General features: G+C 38.9%; 1 protein-coding gene across 1 annotated transcript in view; it reads left to right on the top strand.

Annotated features, from left to right (window-relative positions):
- Positions 1 to 18,808, top strand: part of EPS15 (epidermal growth factor receptor pathway substrate 15) — a 103,792-nt gene that overhangs the window by 46,998 nt on the left and 37,986 nt on the right. Inside the window, 3 exon segments of the mRNA XM_065409191.1 lie at positions 3,385 to 3,541; positions 11,297 to 11,382; positions 13,632 to 13,704. Coding sequence (XP_065265263.1) covers positions 3,385 to 3,541; positions 11,297 to 11,382; positions 13,632 to 13,704 — 316 coding nt within the window.

Below are 18,808 nucleotides of genomic sequence, written 5' to 3'. Positions count from 1 at the left end.
ACATGGCAGAAGTTGGATTAGCAGTGTGGTTGCTGCATCCAGAAATATCTTACTCGTTGTAAGTCAGTTTGGAGGGCTGGTGATTGATCTCTTTGCATCTAAAAAAAGTAAATAAAGTGCCCTGTGGCACATCTGTGTCAGGAGCTGGGGTATGAGGTAGTGAATGACCTCTTGCAAAGGTGGACATGGTCCCTCTATATGTCTTCCCACTTTTTCAGCTGTGCCCCAGGATAATACAAAAGATATCACTGCTGCTCTCTCATTCCTGTTTCTGCCTTTCTGGCTGAGGAGGCTGTCTCTGTCTCACAGACTGGTCCTCCATCCAGGGCCAGACATGTTTAAAATGAGCAGGGGGTTGGACTAGATGACCACCTGAGGTCCCTTCCAACCCTGATATTCTATGAATACTTAGATGAAGTCATTATTGCTCTTGTGAGCCCCAGTGAAAAGTCAACAGATGGAACTTCTTATACTTGCTGGTGCAAAGTCCATAGTTTAACTATCATGTTAAACCAGTTTAAAAATAGCTTTGATTTCCCCCTTCATTGTGAGTGTTCAAGGAAGGTCAAAGTCTCTGTAGTATAATGATCTCATCATATTCAAGAGAAGTTCTGTACAAATCCCAACATTAAATACTTCATTAGGGCATCATCCTTACTCTAACGCTGCAAGGTCAGAGACCACTACCTTGGAACCTTATTATGCTCCTTACAGCACTACTCAGATGGAACCCTGGCAGGAGGTGTGATTTTACATCTCTACTCGTTAGTAGCTATTAGGAGGCCTACTCTAACTCCAGTTGGCTGAGGCTTTTTAACTGAAGTTGGGAGCTTTACTTACGATCCAGAACTGTACTTTTAATTGAGTAGTCCTCACAATGTCATAGCATTCATTCTCTAAGTAAGTTAAAGAAATGTTTCTCCTATAGTTCAGCATTCAAGTCCAGTCTTTAGGAGCAGTTGACAATCTCAGGGCAGAGTAGTCCTGTCTCCTGTATTGAGATCTGTTAGACAGCCATTATTTCACCAAATTCTGCAAACTGCTCATCTAATTTTAGCTAATGCCACTTCCTTTGTTTTGCCAGAAGTTTTCTCCATGCCTTTATCTAGGAGAGGATATTTAATCATCTGCTTTTGTTTTGGATATCTGTATTTACCCTTCTTACCGTGCAGGCACACTGCTGTGAAAATCCATGGTAATGGATCCGTGGCCCTTAGCATGAAGAAGAATAGGAAAACTTATTTGTGCTTTCCTGAATTTCCTTTATTCAAGTAATAAGATCCACAGATCTGGTCCACCTTAGAGACAAACATCATTCAGAATAGAGATGGAAATTGGCATCCCAGGATTTGGGTTGGTTGTTAGGTGGAATTTACTGTGCTCAGCAGTATGAGAAATTGTGGTGCTTTTTCCTCCAATTATATTTAATGCATTGTGTAATTTAGGAAAGTAGATTTGAATTAGCCTCACTGTGGAAGTTGTTGTCAACTGGAGGGAACTTGATGAGGCATGGCATTCCCCTGCTGCCAGTGATGGAGAGGTCTGGTTCTGTTCCCAACTTGAAAACAGGCTGAAGTACCCTTTATAAGGTCCACAGATCTGTTACAACTTGAAGAAAGGAAATTTTTCAGATAAACATGGATACATTTTCCTATTTTGAATCTTGCCAAGTTCTTGGCCTCAGTGACTTCCTATGGCAATAAGTTTCACAGTTTAATTATGAATTGTATGAAAAAAATTCTTTTATCAATTTTGAATTTGCCAAAACTGATCTTTATGATATGGAGACTTGTCTACTAAATGTTAGACTGGGAAATAGAATATCCTACAATATTTACTTTTGTAATGCATACATTTACATTAATTTGTTTACATTTAAACTCTTCAGACTTAAGACTTTCACTTCACCTAGTGCCTTTTTGCAAGTACTAGGTAAACTAGATAATGTGTTTCAGCTCATATCTGAGGCATCATCTAGTACTTTGAGGATAGGTCTAGGAGCTGCTTTCTTAACCAGGCTCTGTCACGAGTTAGTTGTTTGGCCTTGAGAAAGTTAATTATGGCTGGTTTTCCAGCTTTTGAGTACTGGTAAATCCTCTGAAGTGAAATGGGGCTTCAGGTGCTTAGCATCTTTGAAAATCACTTCATTTCTCAGGGCTAAGTTCCACGTATCCATCACAGTGGGTCTCCAGCTGACTTGTGTCTTGGACAGAACCAGACCAGTCATATTACCGGAATCCGTGGAATGTCCTGCCTGCTATAATTCTCTCCAGATTTGTTCTGTCGCTACAGTGACAGGCAGGCTTAGCTAGACCTCACGGTTGCAGAGTTCTTCTGAGGAGAATTCCAAAACTTTATTTCAGATTTCTATCGACTTGGTTCAATAACTCAATATTTCAGCTGTGTCCCAGGGCTGCATTTGTGTCTCAAGCTTTTTTCTCCTCAGCTCTTCTTCCTGAGGTGCTGCAGCTTGCTGGTGACCCTGCAACTGGTCAAGAAGAGAGCAAAACCGGAATAAAACAGGGAAAAAGTCTCTCTCTCCTGCTCCACCTCTCTTATTAAGCAGCTTGACAGGGACCTTAGGCCACTTGAGTGCACAATGCACACACACCCTTTAGCAACCCAATTTGGGTAAATGTCCTCTGTTGCCCTTTCTCTGGGCAGAAAAGAGTTCTCTAGAGGCAGATAGGATCAATTCTAATGGTATGGATCCTTCAGCCTTTTGTCCAAAGGGCAGCAACGTCCAAAGAGCAGTGTGCCAAATAAAAACCAAAAAACTGTCTTAGTCCATTGAGGCTGCATGAGCAGCCATGTGCTCCTAACTGATGCTCAGCCACTTCCGCCACTTGGGCTACTAATGAAAGGCTTTGGACACAATATGAACATTGCAGAATCTGGAGCATGTGGTCCTCACTGCTGCCACCATATAGTAGAAATCAGGGATTCCTTCATGATATCTCACATTGGACACCTAGGAGAAGTGAGCATGTGTGGACCCCCTGTACTAGAGAGGTATAGAACCATGGGACCTCCCATCCTGGATAAGCCCATTCCAGGACATTAATGTCTGGGTAATCCAGTTTGAAACCCCAGTCTGCTCCTTGGGAGATCCAGAAGTTCTCCTATACATGTGTTCAAAATAAAGGGGGGTGACGGAGAGAGTGGAGGAGAGGGGCAAGAGAGGAGAACGATATGCACTTTCCTCAGTGTTGAGGATTCATTGCTGTTTGTAAGGTGATTTGAAGATGTAAAACAGTATGTAAGTGCTAGTTGCTGTCATCATTTTCCACTGCCTGCGCACACACTCCTAAACAATATTGTACTTGTAGAAATGAGGTGTTGCACCTAATCAGTTACTCTGTGTGTCTGTGTTTTTGTGTACAGGGGCCTCTGTGACACACAGGACTGTGGAAAGCTTTCAAAAGAACAGTTTGCCTTGGCTTTCCATTTAATTAATCAGAAGTTAACAAAGGGCATTGATCCTCCTCAAGTTCTGACTGCAGAAATGATCCCTCCATCAGATAGGGCCAGCTTACAGAAGGTAAGGATGTGTCTGGCTTTTAAGTAGAAACCTCAAACATACTAAACAAACTCTGAATTCAAGTGCTATTAAATAAAAAAATTAAATTAAATCCAGTTTTTAAAATCTATGCCAAGACATGGTTGTGCTATCAAGAAAAAACAAGATTAACTGCCATGAACAGATGTACTGTTTTTTGTCAGTTTACATCCATAGATATAATGTCTGCATAAATGCTTTCTTAATAAACTTATTTGCTACACCAGCCACCTTGCTGTCGAGGAACCATGAAATCAGCTTGTCAAAAGAATAAATTTATTCCTGAGTATCCAAGGATTAACTTCATTGTGGACCTGAAATACTATATGCACAAATTATCCTTTTCCTTAATATCAAGACAGAGTTTTTAAAAGTGGAATTTTCACATTTCCCTCTTTCAAGAAGTCAGTCACTACTAAAATAAATTAAACCCTTTTGCAGCTCTGTGGTTAATTATTTAGAAGAGCATGTTTTAAATTTTTTAACTATCCATTTGTATTCATAATAACATTTCAAATGTCCTCATACCCCTTTGGCCATTAAACAATCCATTGCTGTATTGACTCAGTGGCTTTTAATTGCTTAAAGTTTTATTTATTAGCGCAGCAGTCAAATAGAGGTCACAACAAAATCTTATCTGTGTATGATGCATTGTAATAGCTGTCATTACTAACATTTTCTCTTGGTTTTGCTAAACATTGACGCAACTGTGCTATCTTCATAATAAACAGAATGAGAGAGTCTCACCTGAAAAATGATAAACTTGAAATTTTGCATGACTTTTGAGTTCTTTGCAATTGGTACCTAATTTTTTTTACATTCAGTTTAAAAAAACAAAAACAAAAAAACCTGCTTTATTTGTGCCTTTACTAATCTTTTTTGTGTGTTTTGCTTTCTTTTCTGTCTTTTCCAGTTTGGACTATTTTTTCCATTCTGCACCACTCTGCTTTACATCTTTATTATTCTGTCCGTTTCTTAACTCTGCTTTCTCAAGGTTAGAGGATCTTTGCTTTTTCTAATATATAATATCTGTTGGCTTGATAACGAACATTTCTAAAGGTCTCTTCAGTAGTCTTTGAAATAGCATAGTATTAGGTAGATATTGAGTTAAGCTGAAATCTGAAATTATTGCTGTTTTAACTAGCCGTTCATCTGTAAGGGTCCCATGTTGCTTTGCAAACTTAAAATGACATTAAAAACTATTAGTTTACTCTGTTTATCAATAAAGATTGTTCCAGTTATCAGAGAAATTCAGCCATCTCGGGGGGGGGGGGGCAAATGTTGGTAGCTGTTGTGATTTTTGTGTGCTGCTGAAGTTCAGAATAGAAAGTGACATGTTTTATCCCATTGAAACGGCAGAGAAAATGCTAAGACAAAGTGTAAATACCCCCAAACTGATAACTGGCACTATCACTGGAGCGAATATCCATGCTGTTACAGAAGGTGTTGTGAAACATTTAATGTCCAGACTTTGATTTGTACAGTAGTTGAGATCAGTATTGCTTGCTACTTTTTTTAGTGCATCACATGATATCTTCTTAGCATTCCTAAAATACTGAGATCAACTGAGATTTGCAGTGAATTTTAACTTCAATATACGAATCGACTAAGAAATAATTTAAACGAGGGAAGGATATGGGTTTCAGCTGGTTCTGTAAATCCCTCCCATTCTTTTGAACATTACAAGGGAATTGATGAACACTTATTAATCTGTTCAGCTGACTGAACATGCAGCTCTTCTCAAAAGAGATGCTCTTTTATGCAATAAAATATCCAGTGTAGACAACTACATGTCCCTACTTGGGATTTATACGGGATGGCTAAAAATCAAGGTGGGGAGGGGAACAAGTGCTGCTGACAGCCACTGAAATGGCATCACATATTGTGGCTTGTGCAGAGTGAGAACTGTTCAGCTGCACCATTATTCTTTTGATTCCCTCTGCCAATGTGATGACATTCTAGTAGCAAAAAATGTCAACAGGTGTAATTATATAGCATGACTCACTGTTGGGGTGGAGGAAAGAAATGGGTTGACAAGAAATCATTTTCCTGGTAGAGTTCTATCTTTACTAATGTGACTGTCAGCAAGAATTAATATAATTGGTTTCTTGGGGGAAGAGAGTAGGTGATGTAATAGGTTAATTAATTTTCTGCAATCTGTTCAATTTTTCAACATCCTTTTTAAGATATGGGCACCAGAACTAGATGAAGTATTCTGGTATTGGTCTCACCAATGCTGTATGCAGAAGTAAAATCACCTCACTACCCCCCACTGTTTATATATCCAAGAACCTCATTAGCTATTTTTGCCACAGTATCTCATTGAGAGCTCCTGTTGAATTGCTTGAACACTATGCCCCCAAATCCTTTCCCATAATACAGTCTCCCGTTGTGTAGGTATGGCCTACATTCCTTGTTCCAAGAGGTATAACTTTGCATTTGGCTGCATTAAAACGCATTTTGAATGTGTCCAATTTACCATGTGATCCAGATTGCTGTATGTGACTGCTCTGTCCTTCTCATTATATATCACTCCACCACTCTGTCTAATCCTTAAATTTAATCAGCAGTGATTTTATATTTACTTCTAGATCATTGATGAAAATATTGAATAGTATGAGGCATAGTACCGATCCCTGCAGAACCCCACTAGAGTCACCCCTACTTTGTGATGGTTCCCCACTGAAAACAACTTTTTGAGATCTGTCAATTAGCCAATTCTTAATATTAGAGAAGGATTTTGTTCTTAGAGGTGACCTCAAGAAGAGACTTGATGGGATACTGTATGTTGGGGGGAGGCTAGTGCCTCTCACGATCCAACATTATCTCAGCCATTTCTAAAAAGCCTCAACGGTCTTTTAGCAGGGTGGATCCAGGCCCTTAAACATCTTCAAACCTCTAAAGAGGTCAGATAATGAAAGGGCTTTTGAATTGATTGCCCCTGTGGAGAAAAGGCAAGTAAAGCTCTGATCCTGCCATGAGTTCTGTGTGGGTGGATCCCTGGGGCTGATCTAATTTACAGCAGACTTACATGGCTACCAGTGCGCCGCTCTGCAGCCCGAAAGAACTGTTTTTAAAGTATTCATTTCAGTTTTCGGATGAGTGCAGATGCCATCAGAAATCCTAGTTCACTGGGAATCCTGATCTGTGAAAAACAATTGTGCGTTTTGATTATGACTCCAAGTCTGGATTTGAGAGGCACTAGTCTTAGAGCTGCATGTCTCTTGGCTAATGTGAGCCAATTTTTAAAAAGGGCTCCAGAGGTGATTCCGGCAATGACAATCCAGTTAGCCTGACTTCAGTACCGGGCAAACTGGTTGAAACTATAGTAAAGAACAAAATTTTCAGACACATAGATGAACATATTTAATCATAGAATATCAGGGCTGGAAGGGACCTCAGGAAGTCATCTAGTCCACCCCCCTGCTCAAAGCAGGACCAATCCCCAGACAGCTTTTTGCCCCAGATCCCTAAATGGCCCCCTGAAGGATTGAACTCACAACCCTGGGTTTAGCAGGCCAATGCTCAAACCACTATGCTATCCCTCCCTCTTTAGGGGAGTTTTTTTGGAAAAGTGTCAACATGGTTTTTGTGAAGGGAAATCATGCCTCATCAATCTGCTAGAATTCTTTGAGGGGGTCAACAAGCATATGGACAAGGGGGATCCAGGGGATATAGTATACTTAAATTTTCAGAAAGCCTTTGATAAGGTTCCTCACCAAAGGCTCTTAAAGTAAGGTGTCATGGGATAAGAGGGAAGGTCCTCTCGTGGATTGGTAACTGGGTAAAAGATAGGAAACAAAGGGTAGGAATAAATGGTCAGTTTTCAGAATGGAGAGAGGTAAATAGTGGTGTCCCCCAGGGGTCGGTACTGGGCCCAGTCCTATTCAACATATTCATAAATGTTCTGGAAAAAGGGGTAAACAGTGAGGTGGCAAAATTTGCAGATGATACAAAACTACTCAAGATAGTTAAGTCCCAGGCAGGCTACAAAGGGATCTCTCAAAACTGGGTGACTGGGCAACAAAATGGCAGATGAAATTCAATGTGGATAAATGCAAAGTAATGCACACTGGAAAACATAATCCCAACTATACATATCAAGTGATGGGGTCTAAATTAGCTGTTACCACTCAAGAGAGAGATCTTGGAGTCGTGGATAGTTCTGTGAAAACATCCACTCAATGTGCAGCAGCAGTCAAAAAAGCAAACAATGTTGGGAATCATTAAGAAAGGGATAGATAATAAGACAGAAAATATCATATTGCCTCTACATAAATCCATAGTACGTCCACATCTTGAATACTGTGTGCAGAGGTGGTCGCCCCATCTCAAAAAAAGATATATTGGAATTGGAAAAAGTTCAGAAAAGGGCAACAAAAATGATGAGGGGTATGGAACAGCTTCTGTATGAGGAGAGATTAATAACATTGGGACTTTTCAGTTTGGAGAAGAGACGACGACAGGTGGGATATGATTGAGCTCTATATAAAATCATGACTGGTGTGGAGAAAGTAAATAAGGAAGTGTTGTTTACTTCTTTTCATAACACCAGAACTAGGGGTCACCAAATGAAATTAATAGGCAGCAGGTTTAAAACAAACAAAAGGAAGTATTTCTTCACACAATTCACAGTTAACCTGTGGAATTCTTTGCCCAGAGGATGTTGTGAAGGCCAAGACTCTAACAGGGTTCAAAAAGAACTATATAAATTCCTGGAGGATAGGTCCATTAATGGCTATTGGCCAGGATTGGCAGGGATGGTGTCCCTAGCCTCTGCTTGCCAGAAGCTGCGTATGGGCGACAGGGGATGGATCACTTGATTACCTGTTCTGTTCATTTCCCTCGGGCACCTGGCATTGGCCACTCTTGGAAGACAGGATACTGGGCTAGCTGAACCTTTGGTCTGACCCAGTATGGCCGTTCTTATGTTCATGTCAGGTTTGAAGTGAATTGCCACATTTGTGTGGCCAAACCTGGACAACAACACCATTGTACCCTGCCTGACTCTACCTAATACTTTGTCCTCTATTCTGTAATCTCCAAATTTATAAGCATTACAAAAAGAGTGTGCAGTTAGTGTAACAATGGCCTTGAAGCTGTATGGAATTTGTCTTTCACTCGCTCCCATACCAAATATGTGCAATTTAGAAGTAAAAAGAGGTTTGCTTTTCTAGCTGCCGGGCCATACAACTCCATTTGGAATTGAAAGTCAAGCTGGGTTACACTTCAGTTCAGTTACTGGTTTAAAACAGGGTATAATTTAGCCTGCAGAATCTGTATAACGGCCCTACATGTCCCCTACAGGTTCAGGTTTTGTTGGTTGGTTTATTGTGGTTTTTCCAGGCATTACAAACAATGTACATTGAATGTTGTTATTTATATAGTAGTTCCAACTTTTGCATGTATTTATGTATGTTTTGTTTCATTTCATTATGTTACGTTAATATTTTGTATGCAAAAAATAAAAATAAACTTTAAAAAAGGAATTTCTATAACTGGTGATGCATGAGAAGATGTGGGGTAGGGAGGGTGGCACTACCAGACCAGAGTTTGTGCATTTAGAGAAAAACACTTTTCTTGTAAGTTTAGCATGTTTGATCTGGAGTCACTGGAACACAATGAACAAGGAACACCACAATGCCATGTTGAGTCCCTTTTCAGAATAGAACTGAGATTAAACGCAAGCTCTTATTTTCTCAATTTAAAAAAAAAAACATACACGCAAGAGCATGCATTCTAATTGCCATATGTTACAATTCACAATTGCATGCAGTTTTCTTTTTTTGGTACAAAATATATTTAGCTAATATATGGTTCCATATTTATGCTAAGGGCTGTTTAGGTTTATATATACTTTTTCCCCCCTGCATATGACTGCTCTTTCAAGTTACTGTTCTTCAGGGCTTTATGTAATGTTAAAGTGACCATCACTTTATTCTTTCCGGCTCTAAAATATTGAGAGTCCTAAAACTTCAAAGCTAAAAGTTGCCCTATTACTTGTGTTGGGTGAGACTGCACTTAAAAATGACACTTACGTAGTTACACTTCACAGCTTTGTTTGTATCTGTTCTTGGGCAGAAAATTTTATTCTTGGGATGAGGAAGGAGATAATCCAAATCCTGTTTAAGGAAGCAAGTGCGATTTATAGGAAACCTCCATATGCAAATAGGGTACCCTAGAATTAATACAATATTTGCTAAAGCATGGCTGCAGTCTGTGGTCTCTCTAGTCCAGCGTTGCAGGGAGGTTCTAGGTGGATTAACCCATCACTGGGTCCTGGCCTAAGCAAACATACTCTTCTCCTGGTGCAGAGAGGAGGCCCTGGGGGCAACAGCACTCACTCAGATTTGGTCCAGCTGCCCATCCATGATGACAGAGGTTGGCAGGGCAAAGCTGAGTGGCACTGAGATCACATGTGCCAGATCACAATTATCAGAGCGGGGAGCCAGCCCCAACACCACTTCAGGGTGAGTGTGTGGGGTGGCCTTGATGTCCAACTCAAAGCATCATGCTTTTGGGCTTGTCTGTATGGGGAGCCTCAGAAAAATCTGAATTAACTGAAGGTGTGAATTTAAAGTGGATTTGTTAAACTGCATTAAGCCCATGTGTGGAGATAATTATTCAGAATTAAAGGGGCCTCAATCCACTTCATTTTAATTTACTTTCAAAGTGAGTTAAGATTAGCCTGATTAAAAATATTGTAATTCTGAATAAGTATGTTCACACAAGGGCTTAATGCAGTTTAACCAATTCACTTTAAATTCACACCTTTAGTTAGTTCAGATATTTTTTTCTGTGTCCCCCTGTATGTACAAGTTATTATACAAATTTCAATAATCCTCCAAGCAATAGTCTTCTGCAAACCTTAAAGGTGAGCAGGAAATATCTTTTTAAATTAATAGCAAAATTAAAATCATTAATAGAAAACTAGCTCAGTGTTAATTATCAAATAGCTTTTTAAAAGTAAAGTATATGTGAAGGTTTTTGCATGTCAAGGCTTAAGATCAGGGTTCTGAGTGTCTCTGGAAGAGTTCATGCAATAACAAACTTTTGCAGGAGAAACAAGTGTTTGTAATTATGGCAGATAATACAGTTTGACAGTAGTCATATTTTGTGAATAATGTAGTGTTTTATAGGGTTTTTTTTTTATTTAAAGCCTTTGATCTTTAAGCCTTTATATATTAGAAAGAGTTGCTAATTTTTGTATTGGCTTGGGTTGTGTTAATTTGTAATTCGGAGACATCAATCAGATCTTTTACTTAATTATCATGATAGTACCTTTGGTTGGGGTCCCCTTGACATGATGGGTCCCCTTGACATCACCACCATCTCCTCCTCCTTGCCCAAACAGGAGTGGACACCGCTTTTTCCTGAGCCTGTCATTGTTGCTCCAAAATTTACTGGTAGTTACTTAAGCATTTTCTCCAGGTCTGTTCCATTGCCAATACAGTGGTAATATTAAGCATCTTGGTCATGGAATAAAATAGTTTTACAAAATTCAGTACCAGTTGTACACCCACTAAATCTTTATTTCAGCCAAACTTTGTTATAGCAAGTTGAAAGTTCTGATGGTTTTCACAAGAGTTTCACTGTAGTGGCGGTGGAGTCGGGCAGTTCTATAAGAATAGGCTTAGAATTAAGTTTACGTTTTATTTGTTCGCTAGAGCTCAATACTAAGTCAGTCTAATTTATATTCTATAAATTAAATTAAGGTATTTATTTTCTATTTTACAGAGCTCTCTAGGACTGACTGCGGTGGCAGATTTTTCTGCAATTAAAGAGCTTGATACTTTAAACAATGAGATAGTTGATCTGCAGAGGTAGGTAAAGGAGAATTACATCAATCTTATATCTTAGTTACTCACTAATGGTTTCTTTAGTATTTTTTTAACAGAATTTGATATTTTTAAACCCTAATTGTAATTGAGTAAACGATTGGCATATGCTATTTCGTCTGTTAGATTCACTATGGTCACTCTTCGTTGAAGTGCTGACCTCATATTGACATGGTTTACTGTTGGGTCTAAAAGGCATTAGATTCGTTTGTGCAACATACGATTTTAAATACTACTGGTGTGTGGAAAGGGGAAACATAATCTTCCTTTTCCTTTCTGTTGGGTAGTAGAGGCTTGAGCACAGGCATATTGTCTTATGAGGCTTGATACTTGTCCTTTCAGTAGAAAGCAGGGTACGCATGCACCTTTATTAAGATGAAGTTTGTACACTTAATCTGTAGACAAGCTCCGAATTTCTGTTAATTTCTAAGTTGACAAGTTTTATTATAAATACCACAGAAGAAAAGCAGGTGGAATTCTTTGGAGAGTTGTGTGTGTGTAGAACAGTTGTTGTAATGATAAAGGGTTTCTATCAAGATTTTAAGAAAAGATTGTAGAAGTAAAGAGGGTGGGCAGAATCACCAGGCAGTCTTTGTACATACCCCCAAGATTGGAGAACTTGTGTAATAGAATGTAAGTGCTTATTTTGTTGGTAGTATACAGACTAAGTTAGTGGAGAGGGGAGGATTCAGGAAAGGGAGTGTGGTTGTGAAATTAAAAAAAAGGGGGGGGGGAAGTAATGGGACCACCACCAGTGGGGGATTGGAGACAACCTGTTGCTGTTAATTAATACATTCCTTGACTTTGTGGGTAGATGAGTTTATCTAAAACATCTGGAAGGAGCACTGGGATAGTGACAGGCCCAGCCATCACCACTTCTTAACATGGGCAGGGGTAGCTGCCCGAGAAGCCTTCCCTTTTCTCCCCATCCGCATGTGTGGGAAAACTTTCCTGCTGCTTTCCTCTCTCCAACTTCATCTCATACTTACTCACCATCTCGTCCTTGCCTCTTAATAAAATTAATTTTAAACAAATTAATAAAAAAATGAACTAATAAAATGCATGCCAGATCATCCTGGACACTTCACTTGTATTTTTTATTCCTTTCCCACATGCTGTTCTTTGTCTGTTTAGAATGTTAGCTCCTTTGGGGCAGGGACTGTCTTATGTGTTTTGTGCTTCAGATGGTAGAATCAGTTCCTGATCCTGACTGAAGTCTCTAGACCAGTGACACTGAGACCTTTGTGGTTAAGGAGCCAAATCAGCATTACCCCAAAGAGCCACAGTAGTGTGAATTCATGGTTTCATTTACTGTAGTACTATATATTCATATTTAAACAGTCTGATAGGGGAAATATATAAATTCTCTCAGCATAATGACTGACCAAGTATTATTATTTTATCAACTACAATTGGTTAATAACATAGTAAAAGCATCCTGATTTGTCTAATAATTTAGACCGGTTAATAATTAAATCACACAGTATTTTGATATAATGTGGCTCATGCAGCACATTATATCAAAAAAGCGGGCTGACTTGGGTTTTTTTCTATTACTATTACTATCATTATCAATGATAGCTAGGAATTTATCAGTGATCATTATCCAGCCATCAGTAATCATTGTTACTTAATCTTGAATATATTTCTGTAGAAGCAGATTTGATGTGACACAGCACATATCTGTATATGGGGTCTCTGGGTTCAAATGGTTAAAGTCAAACTAGCATTTTTGCTTTGTCTCTAAACTTCTCTATAAATGGTACCAAAAACAGTTTGAGTACAGCTAAACTTACTAGCTAATGACTTGGTTCCCTGGTGCTGTGAATTGTTTCCTAGTTGTTTTACCTGTGTTTCCAAGGGTTAAATATATGGAAGCTGATGCAATCCCTCCCACTTTTCCCAGCAGTCTTCATTAGACAATTGCTCCATGGCAACAGTGAGATCACTGAAGACAGTATTTCATTGATTTCCCCCCCCCCTCCCCCTTTCCCTTTTTGAGCTGTTCTTTTCACCTAACCCCTCTTCAATGAGAAGGCTTTTTTATGCTGGGCATATATATATAATCATCTGCTTTGTAAATAATTTAAGGAACGGAGACACCCTAAATTTTTTTTCTTTATTTAATGTTTCACTATGTATTTAAAAAGAGAGACAGGATTAGGGGGCTGGATAACTGTACCTGCTGTAACTGATGTTCTTAAGTATTCTTGCATATTTTGTTGGTCTTCTAGGGAAAAGAATAATGTGGAACAGGAACTGAAGGAGAAAGAAGATACTATCAAACTGAGGACAAGCGAGGTCCAGGTAAATGGGCTGTAGAATTTCTCATATTTCACTTCTGATTTTTGGTGCATGTGTTCGTTCATTCTTATAGAAATATAATGATTGAGTCTTTAAACCAAATCGTACCGTTTACTTGGTGTTGGCTAAGAAATAGATTACCTTAAAAAGAAAAGTGTGTGAGAGAGAGAGAATGAATATATGCATTTCACAAACCAGTGAAGATATTTCAATGCCATGCAAATTAAGACTAATCAACTGGTCAAATTAAATGGATTTGTACCATATGGTACCTCTTCATGACCATCACAGTAAATCCCTAGTTGGGAGATTATTTGTTGCTCCATGGTGAATTTTTTAAAGTCTAAATATCCTTTTAAATAGTTTTACTTTAAAAGGACTATGACAATCTTTCCATAGGATCAACATATTCAAATGTTGTTGCTGTTTCCTTTGAATAAAGACCTAATCTAGGCAGTTAAATGCCAGGGTTTAAGGTGCTTATAGTCAGCCAAGCCCTGTATTAAATGCTGCAAAGCTATCTTTCAATTAAGTGATAAGTTACAAAAGCAGCTTGAGTTGCTGCATTTAAAAATCAAAATTTTACTGCAACATGACTCCTGATTATCTAAATACTTTTTGGATTACCAATGGACAGTAAAAGCTTAGTTTACATTTGATAGAGAATAAATAATGGAATTTTTCTCACATTTTCTGAACTGAAGTAAAATGTGGCGTGTCTTCCTCACAACAGTTTTATGAATTTTTGCTTACCTATTTTATGTTATACTCCTTGTGACTGGGGGGTAATTAATTGCATGACCTTTCTGGAGATAATCAGATCCTGGCATGTCAGTAACAATGACAGCCAAATGAATATGCAACAAGATGTCAAACAGAAGTTTGCTATACCAAATATGTTAATTAAATCTGACTACTCACGTTAATGGAATCAAATTTTAATAATCTAGTAAAACCTATCATGAATATTCATGTTTGAGACACATCAGGAATAATTTTGTATGGTGTTGGCTGGAATCTCATGGTTTATGTGTGTGTGTTTGCTGACAATTGAATTCCTGGCATTGTTTGAAAAGGAGGCAAATAGTGCTAAATTAAAACTTTTTGATCTGTTAATTCCTGTTAAGAAAACAGAATATCACACTACTAAAGTGTATTATGTGCATCTAGTATTTGAGGCCAAGAGGTAATGCAAGACAAATGTAATAACTGACATTGTCTAAAGCAGTCATACTGCAAGCAACGGCTTTGAGGTTCTGTCAATGTAAAGATCAAGTGGGCCTGCATGGTGGCTTATTCGTTGTTCCTCCTCTGATCAGAGTCAGCCATAGATATTGTGATACGTTGTGACTGTAATATGAATTTCAGTGCTGTTGAACTGGTATCTGGGTTTTGGGAAAGTTTGTGTGCCAGTGTTTCTAGAGCTACATACAACGAAGGTAACAAATTCAAATTGTCATGCCTGTTTTGTGTTTTGACTCCTGTGTTGCTGTTTACCAAGATATCTGACTGTGTACCAGAGCTTTTTACTTTCTAATCTGTCTTCTACCTGACTCATTTTGTAATATCACTTTCCAGTGTTTGTGCCACCAAAATTATTTCTGTGGTGACAAATTGTTATCTCACGAACATCCCCGGTTTGTGCTTTGGTCGAATGAGTTGTGGAGATTTGGGAAATACTGTTCTGCAGTAGAAATCCATTTTTTTGGTGTATATAAAAAGATGCTAAACAACAATAATGGGAATGAAATTTTAGATAAAGTATCAGTAAAAACAAAGTTTTGCTGAAGTGCAGCAATTAAAAAATATGAAGAGCTATATTGAAAGGCCAGAAGGGTCCATTAGATCATCTAGTCTGACCGCTTGTATAATACAGGCCATAGAATTTTTAACCCAGTTACTCCTGCATTGAGCCTAGAAACATGTTTGATTTAAAGCATATTTTCCAGAAAGGATTCCAGATTTTATTTGAAGACCTCAAGTGATGGAGGATCCACCACTTCTCTTGGTAGTTTGTTCCAGTGGTTAATCACCCTCATTGTTTAAATAAAATAAATAAATATGCCATATTTCTAATTTGAATTTGTATATATTAAACTTCCAGCCATTGCTTCTTGTTATGCCTTTCTTTTTCTGATTTGCACAGAATTTGACAGATTAATTATCTGTAGAATCCAGCATAGTCAGAAGTATTAATATATGTGGGTAGAATAACTATCCACTTCTCCCAAACAAATAAATATATAGGATGTTTTTCAGGATAGTTCAATAGGAGAAAATTGCATATACTGAATACAGCTATCTTTTCTATTTCCATTTTTTTATCCTCCCTTAATCTTCTTCCATCTCTTATTTTGACTTATCTTCTTTTTCATTCTTCCTTCCACTTGTCTTCTTTTCTTTAAAAAGCAGCACCCTTTCATCTAATTTTTCTTCATATTAATATTTTTGATCTTCCTTGTTGTCTCATCCCCTTGCTTTACTGTTCTTTCCCCTCTACTTACTGCATTTTCATTTCTATCCCTCCTTCTCTCTGCAGTCCTTTCTCTCTCTCTAATTTGTTCTGTGTATGACAATAATTGGTGCTCTAAAAATGAACTAATTGTCACAACACACTGTAAGGAGGTAAGTAGCATTGTTGCTATTTTACACAAGAGAAAATATTGTAGCACCCTAAGGCTTCAATTTGAATCAGAGCCGCATTGCACTGGATAATGTACAAACACATAGTAAGAGACCGTCCCTGCCATGAAGCTTACAAACTAATGTCCTGACCTTGTACACACTTATGCATGTGCTTCACTATATGCGCTTGTGGCTAGGCAATTGATTTAAGTATGTGTAAATGCCTGTAGGATTGGGGCCTGAATTAAGACAAGCCAACAGCTGGGTGTAGCAGGGCAGACAAGGGAAACAGTTGCAGTGCTAAAAGGCTATATGATTTGTCAGACCAAAGAGTCTGTGTCAGAGATGGGAGTAGAACAAGTTCCAAGTTTAGTCTGCTAGACCAGCGGTTCTCAGACTGTGGGTCAGGACCCCAAAGTGGGTTGTGACTCCATTTTAGGATCGCCAGGGCCAGCGTTAGACTCACTGGGGCCTAGGGCTGAAGCCGAAGCCTGAGCTCCACCGCCTGGGGCTGTAGCGAAAGCCTGAGGACTTGTCTGGGACAGCAGGGCTCTGGCCCCCTTTACCCCACCCATGGTGACGGGGCTCGGGCCCTCTCCCGCCCGGGATCATGTAGTAATTTTTGTTGTCAGAAGGAGGTCGTAGTGCAGTCAAGTTTGAGAACGGCTGTGCTAGATTACACTGCTCTTCACTACACTAACCACCTTTTCCATGGCCAGATTCCACATTGGCTTCTCAACAGAGGAGCCAATTTAGTTGGCTGAGATGCAACTTGTGTTTGGCCCTAATACTATCACCAGCATTCTGGGCAGCTACCCAGCCTCCAGGGTTTCCTTTCAAAATGGAGAGATCCCTGACTTCTGGTCTTCACACACCCCTTAGTGCCAGCCCTGGGCTGTTGTGATGGAAGACTGACTGTTAGGAAAAAAAACTGAGTCAGACTTCCAGAAGCAGCAATCAGTTTGTTTTTAAGATTTTCAGGAACAAAAATGACTAATCTCATATATTTAAGGTAAAAAAGGCCCATGATAGTGAGCTTCCAAAATGGGTATATCCTTCCTGTGTACCCCAAAGGCCAGTCCTGAGTATACCATGCCTTTTATCATTCAAAGAGAGGCCATTTCCTGTAGAATAATGCAGTGAAATCTATAGAATGTCTGTACAAGATTTCATTTCACTGTCCATACCTTGAATACTTCTCTGGATTTCCGTTTCTAGAACTTTCACACTATTGCTTTTTTTTAGTACTGTACTCCCTTAGTTTTTTAAATGTGAGGAAAGGTGTAATTTCTGATGACCTTCTGTCTTGGCTTCTCCTTTTAACGCTAGAGGAGAAGTATATGGTGGTAGTTCTGTTTTTTTATCACCTGTATTAAAAGTGTACATATTGCTATAAATCTACATGACTCTTTACAAAGAGTTAAGACCAATGCCCTGTCCTGAAGCTGTTACAGTTTAAATATGATCACAGTTCAGGACAGGGAGCCTGTGGGAATTATTGATGAGAAAGGGAGATGATGGATTGTTAAGAGAGGAAGCTCTGTGGATGAGGGTAGGGAAGTGTATTCCTAGCATGGGGCAACATGATTGAAGGCATAAAGCCTATCATAGGAAAAGAGAGAGAGAAGATTGGAATAAGCAGAAGGAGTGACAGGCATTAGTAAGTAAATGAGTCTGGTGTTGTAGGAGAGGATAAGGAGTTTGAATTTGAAGTAAGACAGGAAACCAGTGCAGAAATTTGGGGCAGAGGAGGAGGATGTTAAGTAGAGAAGAAACAAACAACAATGGAAAGCTCCAGTAATCAATGTGAGACGTGAACCACACTTTAAACAGAATTTGAAGAAATCAAAAAAAAATTATATTACTCAAATGGTACTTCTGAACTCTATTTTAATCTTGCTCTTCTATTCATTTGTCTACATCTCGTCATCTTCCTTTGTTTGTTCTTTTCCCTCTTTTATGCCTTCTCTGGCTGGCTGCTCTACTTTTCTGTTTCCTTCCTATGCCCTTAATGCATTCCAGCTCATGAAAATTGGTACTGTGCTGATTCACTTTCTGGAGCTAACAGATCACTCAGTAAAACCATACGTCTTGTTGGGTCGGGAGGTTTGGAAAGTGCTGATTTTTTTGCACTCAGGAGACAAGTTCCTGACGCTAGTGTTCATGCACACTTGAGGGATAGGCTCCAGGGGGGCCTATCTAGTGGTTCTGATAGATAATGGCGAAGAGATTTTTCATCTTGATTCTGAGATCACAAGACATTAGGTATCAGTTGCTAGGAGAACTTTTCACTGCACCATCTGATGTAACAAATGAGGCATCTGTTCTCTTCATTCTGTCTCTGAGCTAAGAGTTACAAAAATAAAAGTTGTTTCAAATATTGTAAAAATGCATAATTACATCTTTGTATGAATATTACATTGACTATGCATCATACAGGTGTGACTCTGAACTCTGTACATGTAAGTCAGACTGGTTTTTT

Source organism: Emys orbicularis, chromosome 8 (assembly GCF_028017835.1).
Source record: "Emys orbicularis isolate rEmyOrb1 chromosome 8, rEmyOrb1.hap1, whole genome shotgun sequence".
Classification (NCBI taxonomy): Eukaryota; Metazoa; Chordata; order Testudines; family Emydidae; genus Emys; species Emys orbicularis.
Note: the sequence above shows the minus strand (reverse complement) of the source record. Positions and strands in the feature narration are given on the sequence as shown.